This window comes from Patagioenas fasciata, chromosome 3 (assembly GCF_037038585.1).
Source record: "Patagioenas fasciata isolate bPatFas1 chromosome 3, bPatFas1.hap1, whole genome shotgun sequence".
NCBI lineage: Eukaryota > Metazoa > Chordata > Aves > Columbiformes > Columbidae > Patagioenas > Patagioenas fasciata.
The window spans coordinates 48,041,077-48,065,297 of NC_092522.1; the positions used below are offsets into that span (position 1 = coordinate 48,041,077).

General features: G+C 40.8%; 1 protein-coding gene across 4 annotated transcripts in view; it reads left to right on the plus strand.

Moving 5' to 3' along the window:
• Positions 1 to 24,221, plus strand: part of PCNX2 (pecanex 2) — a 152,911-nt gene that overhangs the window by 115,907 nt on the left and 12,783 nt on the right. For all 4 annotated transcript variants that reach the window (XM_071806293.1, XM_071806294.1, XM_071806297.1 and 1 more), the window contains 3 exons: positions 9,600 to 9,853; positions 14,126 to 14,359; positions 16,459 to 16,562. In XM_071806293.1, the coding sequence (XP_071662394.1) occupies positions 9,600 to 9,853; positions 14,126 to 14,359; positions 16,459 to 16,562 (592 nt within the window). The remainder of the gene's footprint in view (positions 1 to 9,599; positions 9,854 to 14,125; positions 14,360 to 16,458; positions 16,563 to 24,221) is intronic.

Genomic DNA, 24,221 nt, shown 5'->3' on the forward strand with positions numbered 1-24,221 from the left:
AACTTATGTAGAAAACAGCAAATACCTGAAACAGCTTGGTATTGTAGTACCTGAAGAGATACCTATTCCGTACAAAGGCAAATCGTAAGAAAAAGCAACTGGAAAGGAAGAGAAAGAATTTGTTTATCAGCCTTGTAGTTTCTTGTTGTTCATTATGATGTGTGTGTGATTCTGTGGCTTTCTTCAACTTCAAAGACATTGCAAAGATTATCTTCTCCTTGTATGTCCCCAAGGTAAGCAGTGGTGCTGCTATGTCAGAGATAAGTACTGAGGTTAAGTACCCTATAGAGTTCACAGGTGGAAGACTTCTTTTTGGGTAGATTTGGAATTTGCTATTACTTCTTTAAAATCCAGGCCAGAAAAATGCAGATTTATGTTGTTCTGCAAGAACAGTTCAAATCTGTTAGTTACAGTACCGCTGTTTTCACAGGCTGGTAGATCTCTTAGATAATTGCCTTTTGTTTTTGTTTTTTGGTTTTTTTTTTTTTGTTTTTTTTTTTTTTAAAGACAGTTTTAGTCAGCCTGTCAATTTTGGTTTCTCTTAAGTTGCTCACATTTAGAATTTTTTAATGGAAACTCTGTGAAATCAAAAAAAGAGTTCATTAATTTCTGCAGATCTGAAAAGTGACTTCCAGGGGGGATTTACGTATGTTAGAGACATAGCTTATACAATGTTGACATTTTGTTCAGATTTGTTAGGATTTTTAGTAAACAGAGCCATGTACGTTTTCATGAGCTTGCATTCTAACTTCAGAAAATTATCTTTGCTGATCATCCATTTGTGTTAAAATAGTTCACTGTAGGGTTTGAAACAGAAGAAAGAAATCTCACTTTTATGCTTAAATTACATGAGTTTTGTGAGTGTTTTTTTTTTCCTGTATGTAGCTGCCACCTACTGCTGGGTCCCTCTGCCATCATCGCCATCCCCAGGCAGTTCAAGAAAAGTAAATCTTGGAAACAGAGACGAAAAAATGAGAGGGTCCTCAAGCCACGTGCTAGCTGGAAAAAAAAGATGAGGGCCCTAGCAGACAGGCTTAATGAACTGAAAGTTGAATAATTTTGTTGCGATGGTTTGGGAAGACTTTGTTTTGACTTTGAGCCAGGATGGCTCATTACCAGGCAAGTGCCATTTTAGATTTGGATCTGAGAGCAAAGCTCAAAAATTGCAGTGTGCCACCTGTCAAGGCATCTCTGTGTTCCCTAAAATCATAGTTCAAGTAACTAAATGGGTCTGAAAAGTGACCTTTCCATGCAGATTCCCTAATGCTGTTCAGTGTTAGTGCTGTAGTTGATTCCCTTTCTGAATAGATTAAACATGTCTGCTGGATCACAGAATCACAGAATGTTAGGGATTGGAAGGGACCTCGAAAGATCATCTAGTCCAATCCCCCTGCCGGAGCAGGAACACTTAGATGAGGTTACACAGGAATGTGTCCAGGCAGGTTTTGAATGTCTCCAGAGAAGGAGACTCCACGACCTCCCTGGGCAGCCTGTTCCAGTGCTCTGTCACCCTCACTGAGAAGAAGTTTCTTCTCAAATTTAAGTGGAACCTTTTCTGTTCCAGTTTGACCCCATTACCCCTTCTCCTATCGTTGGTTGTCACCAAGAAGAGCCTGGCTCCATCGTTGGGACACTCACTGTTTATATATCTGTAAACATGGATGCAACAGGCCTTTAAATTCAGTTGGACCCGAGCCCCGCAGCATCCCCTGTGTTTCATGGTTTGCCAATTGAGAGCCAGCTGAGTTATTGTCAGGAATGTCTCTGTGAAAAATAGCTCCGTGAAAGCTGAGGCTGAGCCAAAACTCTTCCTTGGAAGGTTTTCCTTGCTCCTTCCTCTGTGTGGGATTGTGGCCTGCAGGGGCAGGAAAATGGAGCCCGCTGTCCCCGGGCAGCACCAGGAGCCTTCCCCAGCATGGAATAGGCATGTTCTTCCCCACTTCCAGTCTTGGAAATGACAGATGTGGGGTACAACTGAATATGATAGGATTTCTTTCTGCACAAGTGCCAAGAGTGTGTGGAACTGCCATGGAAGAATCTGGTGGTTTTAAGAAGTCAACAGGCAGTTGTTAAGCACTGGGCTCGTTACCTCTGCTTTGGGCCTCTTACATTCCTGTTTTTAGTTGTCTACACATGTGCTGTTTTTCACACAGGACCCACAAGAAAGAAAAAAGGGGCTAGAGGAGGAACTCAAAATCTATTATTTTTGAGTTTTGTCTACTTGACTTCAATTTCAAATAAGTAATTTTAACTGAGGGCCCTAAAAATCTGCTGCTCCCTAAATAGGAAGTCTTTGTTTGCTTTGGAAATGAGGGAATCACAAGAGTGTTCTCTGTGACTGTGTTCTGTTTGAGTAAACCAAAAGCAATATCTGCATCCTGGAGCTCTGATTTTCCTACGGGTGTTTCTCCATGTGGTAGTTGAGAAGCTGTGCTGGCAATAGTGCCACAGCACTGCTCAAAGAAGAGGTCAGAGAGTCTTCTGCAGTGGAGTGGGGACAGGAGACACTTCCTCCCCAGTTTGCACTCCAGCCTAATTGAGAATTGGCATTATAAATTACTGCTCCAGATGCCTTTGGGTAATAAAAGCATTTGGCACAGCTTTTAGATGAAAAAAACAAACAAACAAAACCCAGCAGGCAGGGTAGAAAGATACAGACTGAGCAGACTGAAAGAAGAGAGTCAGCAAGGCTGGGATTCCTCTCATCCATGTTTAGTCCTGTTCAAACTAAGCACCTTGTTGAATTAGTTCTTCACACTCACTTTCTACAAACAGAGAGGGGATGTGCCTCCATCGTGTCATTCATCCTGTGTGTAAAGCAGAGGGGAGCCTCAACACCTCCAGGTATTGAGAGGAGATGCCCAGCTCCTCCTTGACCGAAAATGAAGAGAGGGTAGTACTGAGCTCAGGCTGGGTAAAAACTTCCAGGTAGCTGCATGTTGGTGTGGGGGAATCATGCCCTTTGCTAATGTAACTCTTTTGTCTGTATTAGACCACAGCTGTATGCTAAAAGCAGCCTGCCAGAAGAAATACATAATGCATTTTTTAATTTGGGGAAAACCCATGATCAGGGAACAAACAGCAAGAATGTCAAAATATCCAGCTGCTGTGAGTTCTCTGTAGAAGAAGGAAAACTTAAAATATTTTCCTGGTCATTCTGTGTCTCTACAAAATGTCGTTTGGAGAATATCCAGTTTGGTGTTACATGTGCAGAAATTACTGAAGGATGGTGATGCTGAAAACTTGAGGAGCTATTTTCTAACTCGTGGCCAGTTGTCTTTGGTCGTGTAATCAAGTTCTAAATCTCTGCTGTGATTTTTTTGGTACTGCATGTTGCACATGCAATATTCACGCTTCACTTGAAACTTCATTAGATGAATCAAGGACAGAAGCACAGAGCAGACACACGTAATTGTACGTAGTGTAAGGCAGCTGTGACAGTGGGATGGGATCGCCTGTGGGGCTTTCTCTATGTTAGCTAGCTTATTTCCCACGCAAATTGATGCATGAACATAACCAGTTTATGGTATAAGCTTCAGGCACACTAATGATGTCTAAGAAATAAAGACAATTAGTCATTTCTGCAGTGTATGTGTACACTGTATAGTTTTATTACAGTAGCAAGTATATTACCAGTGTAAGGAATATTCATTGGTGTTTGATTTTTTTGTGTCTGAAGGCTCTGTAGCACTACCAAGAATCATTCTTTATTTAAAGAGTGGTTGCAACTTTAACTTTCTGCTTTTACAAATCACTTTTTGCTATTAGCAAATAATGGTTCCCACTTTCCTGTCTTTCCTGAGACCACACTTGAAGAGTATTCAATGTATGCACCAGACCATCAAAAGGTACTGATAAATTACACTTGAGAGAAAAGCAGACATTTTTAACACATCTCTTTGGAGAGAAGGTTAAAAACCAAAAGTACATTGTGGGAAAGACAAAAAGCCAAAAGATGCAGTGCTCAGAAATATTAGATGCATGAACAGAAAGGATGCAAAGAGGTTTCTTTAATCTTGATTATTTAATTGGGAAGAATGGCATGAAAAGGAAGAGGATAGTTTATGTTAAAAGCACGAAATCTGCAGTGTACAAGCCTGTCTAGATGGACAATGATGCCCCAACAGTGGAAGCCATCTATGAATTTCAAATAAACTTAGAATAGTTTCTGTAACACAGACTAGAATAAATATTTGATGTCTTTTTTTTCCTTTTCTTCCCTTCCACAATTTTATATGTATATATAGGTGCACTGGAGAAGACTTCTGGAAGAAAGGAAAAATGTTGTTAGATGCACTGCAACCTTTTTATTGAGAAAATGTCTTTGCCAGAAACAAAATATTGCGTCTTGCATTGCGCTCCGAAAGAGGTGATATGAGACGTTTTCGTGGTGTATGGTAGCTGCAAGTTTAACAACCAGCATCCTTAGAGATTGCTTTCTACCACCTGGGCTTCTACAATGTGTCTCTGTGGACCAAGAAAAGTAAAGGTGTCTGAGGAGAGGGGATGCCTGTTATTACAGCAACTGGTCTGGTTTAAAAACCAGGCGATTTTTCAGGCATGCAAGCACCTAAAGCAGCTGAAAACTAAAGTACAGTTTTATAACTAACAGCTTTGATGTTTGAGGAATTGATACTGGCTTTTAAGTCCTGAGATTTTTTTTTTTTTTAAACAACCTGAGACTATCAGAGCCTATTTCTGTTCTTAATTCCAATTCCACAAGGAAAAGAGCAGGAAGGAGCCAAAACAGTTGCTGGGTTCCAAAATGTGTCAGGTTGTGGGGTTCATGAGTTTACATTTAGGAGCTCAGTTCACTCCTTTTTGAAGTATTTGGTTTTCTGTGTTTCTAGAGCTCTATCTGATGCTTGTTTCAGGAGAGGATGTCCTTTCAATTACTCTAACTGTGCTCTGTGTGCTTTTGGGTGACTTCTTGTTGCTCATTAGGCTGTGATCCTGAGCAGAAATGTGTCATGTCAGAAGGAGCCTTATCCATCAGAATTTGGGAATACTCAGATTTGCAGCAGAGCTTGGTGGAGCAGAGCCAGATAAAATATTAATGTGCATGATTTTGCCAAAGAAGTGGTGAGCAACCAGGCACTTTTGTGGAGTTGGCGGTGAAGAGGTCCCTGCATGGCCTACAAAAGAAGTTACCCTGGGCTTCACTCCATCCTTGTAACTCGCATCTCCATATCCATTTCCATCTCTCAGACTTACCACCTAGTTAAATCGCTTAGCCCAAGGCTGGTTGTTGGGGCCACAGAGTTTTAAGCTTGAAGTGCATAGTGCAGGAGAGTGATTTGTGATCTTCTAAACTGGTCTGCAGGGTGGGGTTAGGGCATGAGCCCTGTAAGCCCTTTCCATTTACCTCTGCACCCTAGTTCCCGGTTACATGTCAGCAATCCTTAATGCTCAAGCTATTGCTACCTTCAGCCATAACAATTAGTCCACATTCTGGATGTTAAGATAAACTGAAGCATTTTATGGAAATTAAAACTGCTTCTGGAAGTATGTGGTGGTGCTACAGGATTTTCTTTCTGGACCTTCAGAACAGAAAAATGCTTTTCTTTTCATTCAGTGAGTTTTCAAAATTAAATTCAAAAGCACACTTTGATTTCAGCCTTAAATTCTAGAAGGGTGGTTGATCATTAATTTAGGTGCATTTTATGTATCTCCTTGAAGTGAGATTACAGTCTTCAATTTCAATTTTCTTATTTCCATTTAGGTCAGATAGATCTGACAGGGCACAAGTCCGTCCTCAAATCCTGATGCGTCAGCAAAATAGAGCTCCAGGTTCTCACCCCGGTTTTCTCCTGAGCTCACGTAGATTGACCTTGCTTTGTTCAGCTGGCACACGTTTTTGCATTGATGGATTTTTGGCAGCCATCCAGTGTTAGATATCTTACAAATGAATTGGTCTCATCCGTACTAGCAAGGGTCACAGTGAATGGCTAAGCTTGAGTGAAGGGTGAGAGCTTATTTTCTTTCTGCTGCAGAAAGAAATGTAAAAAAAAAATGTTTTCCCTCAGATTTTAAAATGACTAATTACCAGTGAAAACACTTTCCTGTATTTTAATATTTAATGATACTACACATAATTATATTGCTGAACTGAAGTGCACGCTCTGCTCTCTACTCTTTGGTTTTACGAATAATTTTCTGAGTTGCTTTAACTTGATAATTTTTTGAGAAGCGATATACAAATTGTCATTTTAGTCATCGATGTATAACATAGACACAAAAGTTTAAGGTTGCCCTTCTGTAAAAGATGCACACAAGTGCTTAACTTCATTTACTGTGATTTGTCCCTTTTGGTTCAATGCATTAAGCTGAGCACATGGTCTTGATCTCTGCAGTACCAGTGTCTACAGTAATGAACCAAAAATAGTCAATGTAGGCACTGGTGAAATGGAATTTGTCAGTAACATGCAAATCTGTAGCACTGAAGTCCAGCCAGTGCATTAGGGGTTAAAGAAAGACTCAGTTGAAGATGAGAGAAAATCATTGACAATCTTTCTAGAGCTGATTGCAAGAACTGGGGGGGAAACCAACATGTACTTGAGCATCAACCCTGCATTTTGTGTGTGCAGACTTGAATCCTTTTATAGATGTCATTTGCAAATACTGATCAGTAGCATGATGATGGGAATAGGGATTTGGTGTTTTGTCAGAGCACTGGCCATGGCTCAGATAACTTATCAGGGATACCCCAGAGGCTTTGCAAACAGTCAAGACACCAAATCCCCAGGGTGATAGCAGCAAAGTCCATCAAACAGCTTTTGTTAAGCAAGTGCGTGTTTGCCAGATATTGTCAGAGAATAGCCCTGATTTCGTTCTTTAGAATAAATCTGCACAATTACCACATGAACTCCTTTGATTGGTTCCCAGAGCTTTTGTAATAACATGATGCCAGTTAGAATGTCTTGCCCTCCCCAAGTTCAATGCTGATTGTGTTCACTGTCATATAATTTCAACTCCAGTTGATTAAAATTACCTAACAAAGATGACTTGGAGACATTTTCACCTGTCAGATTAGCTGAGAATGCAAATAATTGTTCTGGCATCTTGTTCTTGTGTTTGTTATGCATGCAATGACAGTTTCCCTCAGACACTGAAGGTCTCTTGAATTCACCTATTATTTGATTTGCCAGCCTTTTTAGTCACATCTTTTACAAAAAATATGGCTTAAGAAAACTAGTGATTGGAGGAAATCCAGCAATAATATTTCATATTTATTAATAGAGATAATACAGAAAGCACAAAGAAACAGCCAGCATCCCATAGGAATGAAATGTGATATTTCCATAGCAGAAGAAAAAATATTGTTTAAGAATAGAATTACATAGACTGATTAAAGCTATCTTTTATTCCTTTACTTGTAAGGGGATCAGTGGCAGTTGTTTATTATGCTTGTATTTTTCATGGCTTATGAACAACAGGCAATACTTAATTTAGCACCTGGGATGAAGATATGTCTTCTCTTAAACTCAGTTTAATACTGAGAGATCTCAAACCTTTCAAAATAAATGTAACAGCAATAGTAACAGCACCAGCCATGGTGTAGTTATTTTACTCTTTCAAGCTATCTACACAGGAATATGCCTTTCCCTACTTCAGTTTGAGTATGATGTCTTCTGACTTGACTTCAGAGAAGCATCCACTGACCCAGAGCAGTTGCTGCTTTTTTGCTGTTGAGCAATAAGTGTTACTTCATGTAGAAATCTGTGAAATATGAAGCAGAAGCAGTCCAATTCATGTTCAGTCCAACTGGAAATGTCAACTTGATAGGTTCATGTTTAGTAATTTGTGTCAGTCTTGAAAGAAAAGATGTTTATATTTGGATTACTTGGAGACATTTAATAATTGGTCATATTGTATGTCCCTGAGGTCCAAGGAGGAAAACGTCAGTGCGTGAACAGCATTGGGTACAGAATGTAAGTTTTCACTTACAGAAAACCGAATGGAGAACACTAGAATATACTGGATCTTTTTTCCCCTTATCTCTTAGGGCTACAATTCCATTTTTTTCTCGCACATTTCTTCCTTCAGATCTTTCTATTAATCTTTTTTTCCTTGTATGCTTTTGCTTGCTGGGTACATTTTAGAAGATATACAGGGGGAAAAAAAAGAGATGGTGATAACCAATATTTTAACATACTTGGTTCTGTTTTGAAGGGCTTTTCTTGGGTGTTGAGAGAGGAATAATCAGGGTGCTCTTTCTATTGGTACAAGCTAAAAGCCCTCAGGTTGTTGCCCAGACAGTTGTGATGGTACCGGGATGGTCAGTTGAGGGCACAGTGACGGTCATGACGCTCCACAGAAAGGCCTTTGGGATGTTGCCTTGCTCCAGGCCCTCTCTCAGGGTGTGGGCAAACTGGGGGGAGACTGGAGCTGACTCTGTATTCTTTCCCAGTCCATGTTCAGATGATGAATGTAGCCAACTTCTCGCATCTACAGTGCCCGAAGGGAACAGGTCTGTTGGTCCTGGCAGGGGATTTCACTGCCAGACTGCAGTGCGGTCTCTCTCTTCCTCTCCTCTCGAGCCCATCTGGCAGCTGGTGAAGCCAGCTCTCTCCTAGGGGGACACTCAACCACGGGCAGGAGGCCCATGCGAGACATATGTGTAACTTGCATCAGAGGAGGTGGCCTTGGAAGACAGTTCGTGTACAAATTCAGTGGAGAGTAAGTTTAGCAACAGCCCACAGAGGGGAAATTTAAAAAGGACCCATGCATCAAGAATGTATTTTGAGAACAGTGCTGGGGGAGCACATGGATGTCCACCTTGGTTTTGATTTGTTGTGCCCTATGTGGTGCAGAAACCACATTTTCATATATTGCAAATCCCAAGGACTCAGCTTGACCTTCTACTGAGCACAGCACAGGCCAGAAATGCAGAATCTGCAGAGCAAATATGTTGTTGTTTCTGCTCCTGCCTCATGACTTCTTTTTGAGTTAACATGTCTTTTTCAGGAAGATTTACTCTATTCTGATCTAAAGCCTGTGCAATAGGCTACTTAGAAAGCTGTTCCGTCCTCATGATGTACTGCACTAGTGCTAGTCACTGGAGATGTTTGATCTGGAGTAGCTTTTACTCCAGTGGGAGAGAGAGTAGCCCATCGGATGTTATTTTTGGAACTTGCTTTCTGAGATAGTTTGCTAAAACCCAGATTTTATAAGTGCTTTGACATGCTGTAAAATCTTTGTTTGCATCATGTGTGTTATTTGAAGAAGCAGACTGAGACTGGATCAGTTTGCTTAATGTGCCTGATGGAGTGAGACTCTTTGGTGTTGCTTCCTGTGAGTTTTTATTAAGGCAGAAGCTGTGGCCTGTAGTTTATCTCAGCTCAGAACCAAATGCCTAGAACGTTAGATCAGGCCCTTTTGACTTTTATAGGTGATAGTAAATAAATAATGTACAGCTCTTTATTTGCTACTGTGCATGGATCAATTGGCACATCAAATTTGCTGCCATAGCTCTTTCTGTTAGATTTTTGCTGTGTGTGTAGAGCCTTCAGTCATCCTTTTTCAGCTTGGAAGAAGTCCTTTGTTTCTTCGTCCTCCCTCAATAACTGGCAGCATACTCTCTTTTTCTCACTGCCAAGGGACATATTGCCAGCAGAGAGAAGTGGAAGCTATAACAGAAGGAGATGAAGACAATGAAGGCTGCTGCTGTTGTAAGCCCGGGCACTTGCCTCACTTGTTATCGTGTAATGCAGCCTTTAACCTGCGATGGCTGACCTGGGAAATAACCCGCACCCAGTACATCCTGGAAGGGTACAGCATCATTGATAACAACGCTGCAACGATGCTGCAAGTGTTCGACCTGCGGAGAATACTTATCCGATATTATATAAAGGTAAACTCTTTGGTAAAGTGGACTATATTCCTAGACAGCTTTGTCGAAGAGAATGAATGTTGGCTGTGTATTAGAAATAGCGTTTGAATTTTTTTGCTTTATATGTATTCATGTGCACTACTGGCACTCAGACTGATTTGCTGTTAGGTAGGGATAATTAATTCATATCTCCCTTTGCTACATTTGATTCTGACCGCTTACATTTACAGTTAGTACAGAAAATTGCTGGCTTGGTTAAGCAGAAATCAAGGTGAGTTCACATCCTCTAGCCCTGGAGTCAGAGAAAGCATTCTTACAAAGAAAAACTTCACTGACAGTTTGTTATTTCTTCTTGACTTGGCCTTCCACTGTTTTTTCTGGCGAAAAAAAAGATCAACAAGCATGAAGTTCTTGGGAAATCTCTGAAGAGCTGTTTCTCAAATATACTTTTTTAGTAGTGCAAACCCCCTCCTTACCTGCTGTTTTACATATATACTACAACACATTTGAACTTGTTTAATTCCATTGATTACACAGCAATTCATTTACGTCACTTCTATATTTGCACTGTTATTAAGATCACAATGACCACATAGATATTAATTTGTCAAAATAATTAAACCACATAGTCTAGCAAGACACCTTTATCTTTTGCCAAAGCCGTTCCAGTCCAGCAAATGAAGAAATCACTGAGCTTTATTGTCTTCTACTGGAGCAACAAGAACCAAATGGTGCCTCCTGTGCCATTGGTACAGCCACAAAGCCACTCACTAAAGCTCCCAGCCACCCCTGGATCTCCCTCCTACTACATCTCTGCAATTGTAAAAATCCTGTCAACCTTAGAGAGAGACCTGTTGTAAATAAATTAATTGCCTTTTTTTGCAAGTGAGCCAAAGCAGTAAAAACAAGATCATTGCCTCATAAAGCTGCTTTGATCATACAGTCAATTACTTTGTAAAATGCAGACTGGGACTTCATAAATAATTTTACAGGCAGTAGTGCCTGGTAACCAACCTGCTTTGTTTAATTAACTAATTAGAAACAAAGCTGCATGTGAGCATGATTTTTTCATTTTAGAAATGATTTTTGTGGGTATGAACTAAATTGTTTTTAAGCAATGTATCTAAACAGAGAACAAGACAAAAACACCTTCTTTAAACTGAAGTGAATATGTTGCTACAATTGCTTCACTTCAAAAGGTAACCTGAATAAAGTGAACACAAACTGATGCAAGCTTATATAAGGCTTAGCTTTTGATGGTGAACGAGACTGAAAAAAATCCCAGTCTAAGCTGCAATGAAATCAACAGCTTATTAGTTTAAAGCACTGAAGAAATGTGCATTGTCAACTGAAACTTTTTTAGTGCCTTCAACTAATGTGTAGAGGACTTGTGGAAAGTGTGAGGTTTGTCATGTGGGAAGCAAAACTGAACTGAAATGTAGCTTAGGGCGCCTGGACAAACCTGAGGAGCAACTGATGTAGGCAAGGTGGCTTAGATGGGCTTTTGTCCTGTCTGATACAGAGGTGGTTAATTGATCCTGATTTTAGTAAAAGGAACGTGGGTTAAATGATCTCCACACTACTGAGGTGTGATGTGGCTCCATCTCCACTGTACCCAGATTTTGTGATGGCCATGACTTGTGGCTTGGAAGGTATGAAAATCAGATCTCTTTTGGTTGGATTTAATTGAGCCAGCACTGTAACACTGCACTTACAGATCTTCATTCCTAGCAAGGTGTCAGTCCTTTCATCTTCTTCCCTTCTTAAGGAGGGATGAACAGGAGGTAATAATAACCTGTTGGCAACTGCAATATTATCCTGGGCTGGGCCTCCCTTCAGTGAAGGGAGAGCATGCTCAGGAGACCCCATCTTTAGAATGACACTTCCCAAAATATAGCTATAGGGAGATTTTCTTCTGTTCTTCAAGTTATTAGTTCCTTCTATGAACAGGAGCCTTGATAAGATTTAGTAAAATCCTTAGTACAGCCTTGGAAGGTGAGAATACTATGTTATGTATTGAGTCAGCTATCATCCTGCTTAGTACTTACCTCCAGATAAACAATATCAGAAGCAGAGATGAGAATTCATTCCTTCCCCATCTTTTTCTTATGGGGCAATCTGGAGCTGTAAAGATCCTGTGCAGTTTCACTGTGAACATTTCAAAGCCCTGCCACTTTCTTTTTAACAGCGTAGGAGAGTAATTGTAAGAAGAACTCAAGTTAATGCGGTATTCAGGTCACATAAATCACAAACTCAGAAGACACTCAGGCTGGAGTTTCAGCAGCAACTGCACTTCCACTGCACTGAGCATCTGGAGTGCTTCTAGTTTATTCTTTGTAGCTTTCAACATTGTACATATTTACGGTATTATTTCTGAATTGCCATATAACTGAGGATGTACTTGTGCACAAACATATTTAGGAAGAGCTACTAGGAGCAGAATTTAATTAGGTGGCAGAAGCTTTTGCTATTTCTGTTAATATGTCTGATTGTGAGTCTGATTTTTTTCCCCAGTTGAATCTGCTTCTTCATAAGCATGGGTGGGAATAATGTAAAAAAGCAAACCATATTTTGAAGATCAGCAAAGAAAATGTATACTTTGTTCCAGTTCTCCTATCCTTCAAGAATAATTACCATCTTGGTCTTTTAAACAACTGAGTGTCTTTTTCATACCGTATTTATTTCATTTGCAGTTTCATTGACAGCCTAAAAAGGCCCGTATTTCTTCTTATAAAAGGATTTTTACTCTCCACAAATAAACTGGGTCAGCTCCTGTAGCCCTTCTGCATATATTTTGAAATAATTTCCTGACCAACTACTGTGCTACTGTGATATTTTTCCCTTGTGCCTCCTTCGTCTCTTCTCAATATATTCTTATTTAAATGTCTTTTAGTATTCAAGAAGTCCGCATTCACGGAGTGCTGTGTTTTCAGCTCTATTGTTTCTGCATTAATCTTTTTTTAAAGAGTGTATTGTTTTCCACATGCCAAGAAAACAAGGGTCCATCCTTAGTCTGTCTGATTTGTCTTTTTCCTCTGGAGCTTAATTTTCTTCTTGCTTGTGTACTTTTGTACAAATTGAAAGATAAACTGTGAAGGACATCTGGGATTTTTAAAAGGGCTGATAGTGCTTCTGTCCTTTTAAACCCATCAGATTTTCATTTTATACATTTATTCGCTTAATAATACTTCCCTTGATGGGTAAAGTAGAACTACATCGTCTTCATTGATGTTCAATTGTCCCTCATTTACTTTGGAATCCAATTCTAAATTAATATATTTTATTAAAACAAATTATAATAATAAAACATTATAGTGGGACTTTCCAGCTGATGCCACTTTCCTTTTTAGCAGTGGACCTTTTCCTTAAGTTTCATACTCTTTTGAAAATATGCTTTAAATTTGTTTTGGATATATAGTTTTGTTTTGTTTTAGTTTATTTTGTGTTATTTTATTAATGGCTCCAGACACAGCAGTTAGAAGAACTGAAGCTTAGAAACTCAGGCACCGATAGGAGATATGAATCTGGCTGCTTCCTAATGTTTCTACATTTGGAGAAAGAGCTCCTCCTGAATGCTGCTCCTCCTTCAGTGCTTTAGAAGCAAACTCAGTTACATCACTTCTCAGCTTCTTAACCCGACATATAAGAAATAATCCATTATTCTTTACTGGTCTCATCGACAGATAGCAAAAACAATGATGCTATTTAATGCAGAGAGAAAATAGAGTTAAAACAGAGCTTTTCAGACCAGTGTTGCACACGTCTGTCAGATCTCACCTTTATGGTTAAATCATGGTGGAATTGTTTGTTAAAGAATCAGGAAAGCTTCATCCCCCAGAAAAGAGGTAATCCAGGGAGGAAAAAGAGCCCAATTCTGGGCATGTGACCATCTACTACATTGGGGTTTTTTTTGTCAAAATATGGCTGAACTTTTATCGACATCAGCTTCTTGCTGATAGACTCTAGAACCCCATTAATATCCAGTAATTACATGTTTGAATGTCGGAACTCTGTATTCTTATAGTATGTTGTTTATATAAATATTCCCATGATGTAGAAGGGTATTAAAAATATAATTTCTTTTTCTGTTTTCTGCTATTTAGATATCAATTGTTATTATCTTTCTGACTTGAACAGTTTTATGAAACAATATTGCCCAACAGTAAAAAAAAGGAAAAGTAAGCACCATTATGAGTAGTTAGTGTGGTCCTATTGGAATTTTTTTCTTCTGTGTAAAATATATCTGATTTAATAAGAGATGGAGTGACTAACATTTGCACATTTTGTCAACAGAGTATAATATACTTTACAGCAAGTTCTCCCAAAATCCTCGACTGGATAAAAGACGAATCCATTCAAAAGATACTGCAGCCTTATGCAAAGTGGCATTATATTGAACGTGACCTTGCAATGTTTAACATTAACATAGATGAAGATTATGTGCCGTGTCTCCAAGGAATAACCAGAGCTAGTTTCTGCAGTGTTTATCTGGACTGGATTCAGTTCTGTGCTAGAAAAAGGGTGGAGGTAAGCTTACATTATTTTTTTTTTTTTTTTTTTCAGTAGTAGTAGTAATTTTAGTTCTTGGGATAGGAGCTAAATGATGCGTGGTTATTCTTTTGCTTGCTCAGGTTTAATACATTAAATTTATTTCCTTTAAATTGTCAGATTTAACATGGAAGGAAAATATATGTTTTGTGGAATGGAAAAAAACCCCCACATATTTTGGAGACTACCCTTGTTCAAAAACTGAGTTTTAAGGCAGGTTAAGTTTTGATTACAGAACCAGTTCCTTACAGTGCGCACTTCCAACGCTGATTGTTTCATCAGCTCTAAAAAGCTTGGATATACTGAGTGTTTGCAGAAGTGATGCTGGGGCAGGCCCTGGTCACGGAATGTCATCACTCCTTCCCTTGCCAGTGTCTGGGGATGTTTGCCAAACATCGGTGATATGTGTGTGCCCTTGCCAAACATTCACCTATGCTTGGGTGCAGTCTTCAAAGGGTAAGGAAGTACATTACTGGCTTGCTGCTGGTGTAGGTCACCTCTGAGAGCTCATAATTCACATGTGAACTGTGCCACAAAACCGCCTGAAATTACCTCGCAGCTCTCGAAGGTCAAGGGCAGGTCTCCAGCTTTGCGATCTCACGCTCTGAGCCACTAAGATTACTGATGGTCAGCAATCATTTGTCAGAAATGCACTACTGTATTTTCATGGAATACTCAAAATAGCCCAGAGGGAGAGTACAGTTTCAAACAAGCATATTCACTTGATTTAATTTTTCTATTATTGCTGATGATGGCAAAAAATGAGAAGTGTATCTTTCCTGGCTGCCATGCGCTGTTATTTGTGCATTTTTCGTTCAGGATCCCTGAGTGCACATCTCATTTGTTACCACTGACCTTAGCTGGTGTAATATCGCTGAATCTTAATGTTTCTTCTCCACTTCAGTTCCTTCTCATGTCTCTAGCCCTGAATACCATTCCAGCAGTTCCTCTCAAATCATCACATTGATGCTATTTTCATTGAATTGTCCTCTGAGCCTTCCCACCAATCTCTTCCTACTGGGAATATTTTCTCTCTTTTATATCTCAGTGTCTCAGCTCCCAAGTTCTGATACATAAGGACTTGCACAGTGCAGGGAAAGCCACTGCTAAATGATGCTTTTCACTTTTATGTGGCTCAGACTTTCAAACAGAATAATAGATTTAGGGATGCCCAATAGACTTGAAACTTATCAAAGTGAGACTTAAAAAGGCAAATGAGTGCCTGCACTAGTGTCCACACATGCTAACTATATAAAGTTCATGTAGGAGATGAGGTGTAAAAAAGGCTTTGCTGTACACATAGCCCTGAAAATCAGTGTATTTAATAGAAGGAGCTACATTCTCCATTATAATTGGCTTCAGTTTTAGGTTCAAAGAAAGCTGTAAGAAATCACCCATTGCACAGACCGAAATAATAGTCTGTGTCCTCCTCAAGACTCACATTCATGAGATGTTCCTTCAGATTTTCCCTCCTGCTTGATAGTAAGGTTTTCTTTGCAAAAATTTAAGTAAAGACATTCTCCTGAGCTAGTAAATGTCATTTAAGTTATTTGACTGCTTTTTAAAATGTGAGGTCAGTGTCATCAATGGTATACAATTTAGATATATATTGTTATTCACTGAAAATGTGTTCCCCCAATTTTTTCCAAATAGATTGTTCTGGAATTTGTGGAGGAGCTTCTTATGTGCTGTGTCCCATGAAAAGGCATTTGGCTGCCTCCAGTTGCAGTGTCTCTCAGCCAATAAGGAATCTGCTGTGGTTTAGAATATCAGATCTGGAAAAACAAACCAACCAAAAACCCACAAAAATCACCACCACCACCAAAGCTCCCCTTCCTTGGGATCTTGCCACCTGAGATTGAAATGTTGTTCTTCTAGCCAGTGGGCAAAATAAGCTCTCACTTTGTAGAAAGCCTCTGATAACAATGATCCCCTTTCTTGTTCTGTTTAATTGCAAAGAACATTTTTGTGTGTAGGTCCAGCTACGAGCAAATTTTATGTTATGATTTATGGAACTGCAGTGTTTTTGAAGATGATATTTGCATCTGTAATAACATGCTATTCTTAAAACCTTGTAGCACCTGGACAGTGATGAAGATTCTCCTCTTGTGACGCTTTCCTTTGCCTTGTGCATACTGGGTCGGAGAGCTTTGGGAACTGCAGCTCACAACATGGCCATCAGGTAATTTTTAGGAATCCTTTTTCCTCATTTTAACGCAAAGACCTGTTTGTGGTTTTTTTCACTTACTGTGGAACCTCAGCAGAATATCAGATCAAGGTGAAGTCTCTTTCCTCCATAAAATTTTTTTTTTCCTGCCATTCCTGGACATCTTTTACTTTGGTAGTGTGCTTAATAACTAATATCAGTCTTTATTTCATAGGGCATAGCAGAATTTTGCATTGAAAGAATAGGTTATTACTTGTGTTCACTCACCGCTGGCCTGGCTACTGTAACGCAGGCTTCCTCCAGAAGGGGAAGAAACTATCAAGTATTCTGACGTCTATTTAGCAAAATAATAATAAATCCATAAGGGTCCTCTGTTCCTCAGGGCCGTATTCCATGTCCCTTGTGCCACTTCATTCTAGTGACTGAGGAAGGGAGAACTTTGCATCTCCTGAGACCGCAGCTTTGTCTGTTCTGGATCGACCTTATTCATTCATTCATTCATTCATTCATTCATTCATTCATTCATTGGAAACACTTCTTCCTAGAAAGTCTGGTTAATTAAAATATGCTTGGTTAAATTTATTTCTGTATATGCTCTTCACATTACATTTTCCTTAGGGATTCTTCCATTTTCACTAGGAGTTCTGAGTTGTTTGGGTTTTTAAAAGAACCGTTTATGCTGTTCTGAGAGTTCAGCCTGAATAATAAATGTAATAGATAAGGCATTTTATTAATGAAATAATCTTTACTTTAATGAAGTCTAACTTCTAATTTTAGATTTTTATTAGATGTATTTGAGCTCCCTGTGTTCACAAGAGTTTAGTCACAGTAGAGGAGATGAATAAATACACAGTGTCTAAGTGACCTTGCGGTATTGACACAGAACTGTGGATAACGCTGGCTAACCCTCTATCAACATGGTCCTTAGAGAGGATTTGTCTTACTAACAAGCAAACAAAGACAGCATGTGTGATTTTGAATGCATTTTGTGTTACAAGATAAAACAGTCTTTTAAATATTCATTTTAGCTTTGTTATCTGTTGAGTCGTTTGTAACATCTGCTTTTATGTCTTCCTCTTTCAGTTAGTCACGCAAAATGTTTGTGGCCCACATGGCTTATTTCTTGGTGTGCTGGTTCTTTCTGTTTTCTCAAGTAGCTTTCATCATCTCTTTTCTCCTAGTTTTTGCACATTCCCTTCCTGTAGTGGTTTTCTTCTGGGTTGAGTTTCCTTTCCCTTCATTTCTATGCTCTCAAATTAGTGCAACGTTTAATAAGTCATCGATATTTCCAAAATAGCTCTATTTTTTTGATGATCCAAATTTTGGAGTTTGTGGACATGATAGAACAGTTGATGTGCATATGTGCTTTTTTTTATTTTGAGAAAAGATTAAAGTGAATTTGATCTGCGGCTGCAATAGATGTGTCACAGCAATATTAGAAATGCATCTAAAAATATCACAAAAGCTTCCTAAAACTGTCATCACATTGCATGTACTTTCCACAGGATCTTACAATCTTCATTACAGTGTTTTGGCACTAGTACAGATACAATAACAATGTCACCTATTTTTATTGGCTTACATGGTGAGTCGACAATGCAAAGAGATAATATTATCAGAGGCTTTCTGAAGCTTAACATGGAAAGTATGAATATTGAGAATAATTATTTGCAAAGTCTGCTGTAAAGGTTTTAATAATAATTGCAGGAGTCAGCTATACCATGTCTTTTTAAAATGTGAAATATTACCAATGAACCAAATCAGTTTCTCTCTTGGTGAGTGGATGCTCCATTCTCAAAAATAATTTTATTGGGAAAAGGTCTGTAGAAGGGGGAAAATGTAGTCGTCCTGTGCACAGCACAGCTCTACCCCATTCTTCTGAATCCATTCTGTATAATCCTGTGTCTCGAAGTCCTGATTTTCTTTTTATTAAGAAAGTGCTCCAGGGCAGTATTGGAGCATTGTACTTTTTCAAATGTGTTTTGTGACATGAAAGGGATTAAGTTGAAGCTTCTGTCAGTATCTTTTTCAGTGCTACTTCACATAAGCTACCCCTACAAAAGTTTCACTGTGAAAAACTGTGTCACTTACCCACCTGGTTAAATTATGTTTAATACATTTCAACTGCCGGGAAGATTTTGGAGGAAAAAAAAAAAAAAATCTGAGAAGTTATAAATTGCTACTGCTACAAAACATGACTTTAGCTTGGTGAAATACGTTTATTCTTATCTTAAAGAATGAATATTTTTATTTCAATTGACAAAAACAATTCAGTAGAAATTGTTAACTAAGAGCAAGGAGGGTATACTACCCCTGACATCATGGCCTTTATCAACAAAAATCCAAATACGTTCATGTCAGGACAGAGAGCAGTTCTTACCGCACTGACTGTGTTTACTGCTGCACACAGATCTTCACAACTTACCCAAACACAAAGCAGCAGTAAAGCAGTGATACCCTGTTAGGAACACAATTACATGGCGTGTCAAGGGGAAGGAGACCTTGTCCAACATGCGCAGCACTGCTGGGGCCAGAAGGAGATGTTCCCGAGGATTAAGTGGAGGCGCTGAAAACAGGTCTCCCTCCTTTCAATCTGTGTTTGATGGAGATGCGACAGCTCTTATGGAGGGAGGTTCAGAGCATTATTGCTGGTCCTCACCCTCAGCTCTCGCTGCCGCAGGTTTGCATTCAGTCAGGTGGGAGAGAACTGAAGGCCCTCAGAAGGTGGAGGAATCGTTCCTTAGGTGACGCTTCACAGTCTTTTTCCTTGAAAAGGTGTCATGATATTTTGGGGACCTTTTGGAGCCTACAAGTGCTGAAGAGGGTTTTAGTTTTCTGCAGAGATGGTGTCGGAAGAGGCAATCCCCCAGCCAAGTGTGTGCATGAAGGGGATGTACCATGTGCACAGCTGTCGGGAGCTGGCTCACTTTGTAAGAGATCAAGCCTCCTGACATGTGCTCTGTCACACACGAATGCTGGACTATGACAACTTATTTAGATCACTCTGGTAGGCACTGAAGAATGACCTTGAACTTCATCTCAGGACTTTGTATTCTGGCTGTGAAGGATCTTGTGTCAATGCTGCTAGAGGTTTCATGATGAGCTGGAGATGTAACAGTCAGATAGGCATTGTAGTCTTCTCCTCACGCTTATTTCTATGAAGTGTTTCTAATACGTCCAACATGAGCAAACTAGCCAAGACTCTGTGCTCCGTGGTCCATGCTTTGTTCTCAGAGGTAACTGCAGGTAGTAGGAAACTTTCTCCAGACTAAATCCAGCCTTTGCTGTGTCTTGAAGAGTGACTGTCATCCAACTACTGTGCAGAAATAGTAATGCAAAGGTATCACAGTATCACAGTATGTTTGGGATTGGAAGGGACCTCAAAAGATCATCTAGTCCAATCCCCCTGCTGGAGCAGGAACGCCTAGGTGAGGTCGCACAGGAATGTGTCCAGGCGGGCTTTGAATGTCTCCAGGGAAGGAGACTCCACAACCTCCCTGGGCAGCCTGTTCCAGTGCTCTGTTACCCTCACTGAGAAGAAGTTCTTTCTCAAATTTAAGTGGAACCTCTTGTGTTCCAGCTTGATCCCATTGTCCCTTGTCCTATCATTGTTTGCCACCGAGAAGAGCCTGACTCCATCCTCGTGGCACTCACCCTTTATATATTTATTAACATTAATAAGGTCACCCCTCAGTCTCCTCTTCTCCAAACTAAAGAGACCCAGCTCCCTCAGCCTTTCTTCATAAGGGAGATGCTCCACTCCCTTAATCATCTTTGTTGCCCTACGCTGGACCCTCTCCAGCAGTTCCCTGTCCTTCTTGAACTGAGGGGCCCAGAACTGGACACAATATTCCAGATGGGGTCTCACCAGGGCGGAGTAGAGGGGAAGGAGGACCTCTCTCGATCTACTGGCCACCCCCCTTGTAATACACCCAAGGATGCCATTGGCCTTCCTGGCCACAAGGGCACAGTGCTGGCTCATGGTCATCCTGCTGTCCACCAGGACCCCCAGGTCCATTTCCCCTACACTGCTCTCTAATAGGTCATTCCCCAGCCTATACTGGAACCTGGGGTTGTTCCTGCCCAGATGCAGGACTCTACACTTTCCCTTGTTAAATTCCATCAGGTTATCCCCCGCCCAACTCTCCAGCCTGTCCAGGTCCCGCTGGATGGCAGCACAGCCTTCTGGCGTGTCAGCCACTCCTCCCAGCTTAGTGTCATCAGCAAACTTGCTGATAGTACACTCAATTCCCTCGTCTAAATCATTAATGAATATATTGAATAATATTGGCCCCAGTACTGACCCCTGAGGCACTCCACTAGATACTGGCCTCCAACTGGACTCCGCACCATTGACCACCACTCTCTGGCTTCTCTCTTTAAGCCAGTTTGCAACCCACCTCACTACTCTATTGTCTAGACCACACCTCCTCAATTAAGCTGTGAGGATGCTGTGAGGGACTGTGTCAAAGGCTTTACTGAAGTCAAGGTAGACCACATCCACCGCTCTGCCATCATCCATCCACCTTGTTACATTCTCATAAAAGGCCATGAGTTTGGTCAAGCATGACTTACCCTTGGTAAAGCCATGCTGACTGCCCCTAATGACCCTCTTATCCGTGATATGCCTTGAGATGACACCAAGGATAAGCTGTTCCACTACTTTCCCAGGGACAGAGGTGAGGCTGACTGGTCTATAATTACCCGGGTCCTCCTTCTTGCCCTTTTTAAAGACTGGGGTGACATTTGCTTTCCTCCAATCCTCAGGCACCTCTCCCGTTTCCAAAGACTTGGCAAAAATGATGGAGAGCGGTCTAGCAATGACTTCAGCCAGCTCCCTCAGCACCCGCGGATGCATCCCATCTGGACCCATGGATTTATGGATGTCCAGACTATTTAATTGTTCCCTAACCCAGTCCTCATCGACTAAAGCAAACTCCTCCATTAACCTGGCTTCATCCGGGGTCTCAGGGGTGCGGGGCTCCTCAGGACAGCCTCCAACAGAGTAGACAGAGACAAAGAAGGCATTCAGCAATTCTGCCTTCTCTGTGTCTTCTGCCACCAGGGCACCCACCTCATTCATCAGTGGGCCTACATTGCCTCTGGTATTAGTTTTATCTGCTATGTATTTGAAAAAGTTCTTCTTGCTGTCCTTGACCCCTCTCGCCAGCTGTAATTCTAAGGAGGCCTTGGCTATCCTAGCTGCCTTCCTACATCCTCTAACAGCAGCCTTATATTCCTCCCAAATGGCCAGTCCCTGCTTCCATGACCTGTAAACTCGCCTCTTTTGCTTGAGCATACCCAACAGATCCCTATTCAACCACGCAGGCCTTCTGGCTCCCTTCCTCGACTTCCTACGTGTGGGGATGCTCTGATCCTGAGCATGGAAGAAGCAATCTCTGAATGCAATCCAGCTCTCTTGGGCCCCTTTTCCTTCCAGCAGTCTTGCCCATGGGATTTCCCCCAGCAATTGCTTGAAAAGGCCGAAATTAGCCCTGTTACACTGAGCTGTGCACTACAGAATTGAGATTCAGGTTTACATTGTGTATGTAAACTATCAATTTGCACTCATTTACACATGATTTTGTCTAATCTATTAATCAGTAAATGTCACTGGGTAAACCAAGATTTTAAATGCTCTTATATAATGTATGTAAATAATTATTCAGCGTACCTGTACATGTAAATGTCAGCAGCAACCCAACATTAACACTAGATTACATAATAAACGCATTCATTAAGAAGTCAGAACATTGCTATGCAAATCACTCGCTCTTTTAAACTGTCATTAGGAGGCATCCTGCACAAAATGCAATTTGAAGAATGACACGGCATTACCATTCATTTATTCAAATATGAGTGATATGTTGAGGTGTGTATTTGTAAAAAAATTCCTTAATAACCCTATTCAGCCACTAGACCTACTAGTAAATAAATGTTTAGGATATATTTCAAATTTGGAAAAATATAAAAATCTCTTAATAAAGCATTCCTCATCAGGCATTTCCAGCACTGCGAAGCCTGGATGCTTGGGTCCGCTCAGCTCCCTTGCCCCTTCCCTCCTGGGCACCACATTGCACTTCCCAGCATCTGAGGGGAGGAAGGTTGAGGGTCCTGGTGCCACAGGGCCGCCGCTGACGCTGCAGTGCTGGCGGGGGTTCAAGCAGACGGTGCAGCTTTATGTGTGCAAGAGCTTAGCAGAAGCAGGGGAGAAAGTTTGACTCTTAGCTCACAACCACTATCATCTAAAATACCAAATTTAGAAGGGCTACCAGTGAAAACATTTTATTCAGGTGAGCTGTGGCGTTCAGGTCATTACCAGCTCAAAGGCATGCGTGTTTCTTTATTCCTTAAATATATCTACAGTTAACATTGGGAAGGGTCTATGAACTGCAGACGGAGGATAGGTTTTGGTGTGCAAAATACACACAGCTCATTCGCCAGCTCATTAGTCTTCATCCATACTGTTTTCAGGCTTGCATCAAATGCTTTTAGTTCCAGCTGTCGGAGCACTGTAGGGGTGAAGCAGGAGGGAGTATTTGCTTTGGCTATGTTGCCCCCCCTCTGGTAGTTGTGCTTCTTAATCCCCTTGTTTCTAGACACTGGAGAGGCCGATGGTTCCCACACACCTACTAGTCATGTTCTAAAATAGCTTGCTGTTGTGACAGCAGTAGTTATGTCTTTTCCCGATTAATGTTGTTTCTTTGGCATGGCATCCTAACTAGTTTTTAAAATATTTGGAACAAGCCTGTTACTACAGCTGGTTCCTAACTGAGGTATGTTAAAACTGGGCCAAGAAAGTAGCAACAACCTTTAGTCAGGCCTGAGATCAAAGCTGTTGTCTTTACAGCTTCCTTCTAATCTCATTAGACTCTTCAGGAGAGAGCCTAACAATGGGAATAATAACAATAGCTGCATTTTATGTGGATTAAGGGCTGCATGTTACAGAAGTAATGGCTTGAGATAGTGTCACATTTTAGGCAGAATGTACCCAAAAGCCTCATTACGATCAGCAGGAGGATAAAAGATGTCCATGGTTTTCTGAATGCAGCAATCTCCTCCAGACTTCTCTGGGGGAAAATACGATATATAAAATGATTCTTAGCCTCTCACAACTACTGCTACCACTGCTTTGCTCCTTGTAGCATTCCTATTTGTTCTTAAAAATGCTGGTTAGAGAACTTTTTATGCAGAGGGACAAGAAATGGATGAGCTTTCCCTAACAAAGCACAGTGAGAGCTGTACCTGCTTCCCGTGCTGCCTCTGTGGATGCTCAGCTGCGGTTTGCAGAGCTGTCCCAGCCCTGCCCTTCCTTGCAGCAGGTACTGCTGCTCACAGCAGCTGCTTTAGCATGTGCTGATGCTTGTAAGACACTTTGATGTGAATGCAAACTCTTTTCTCTGCTCTGGTGTTCGGGTTTGGCTGTGAGAGCCTCTGATGATGTAAAACACAGTTATCTCTCCCGCCTCCTTCCCTTCATCCCAGCCAGACTTTCAGAGCAAATATAGGGGGTGTTATGTGGGGAAAAACTATACTACAGATCATCATTAGGTTCAGGCTAGTTTTCCAGTTTCATCCTAGGAAAAATATTGAGACACAGAAGTGTTTTTTTCCAGGCAAGGATTCAGCTGTGTATGCTGGATGTTGCCTAGTGGGTGGGCGAGTGGAACGACC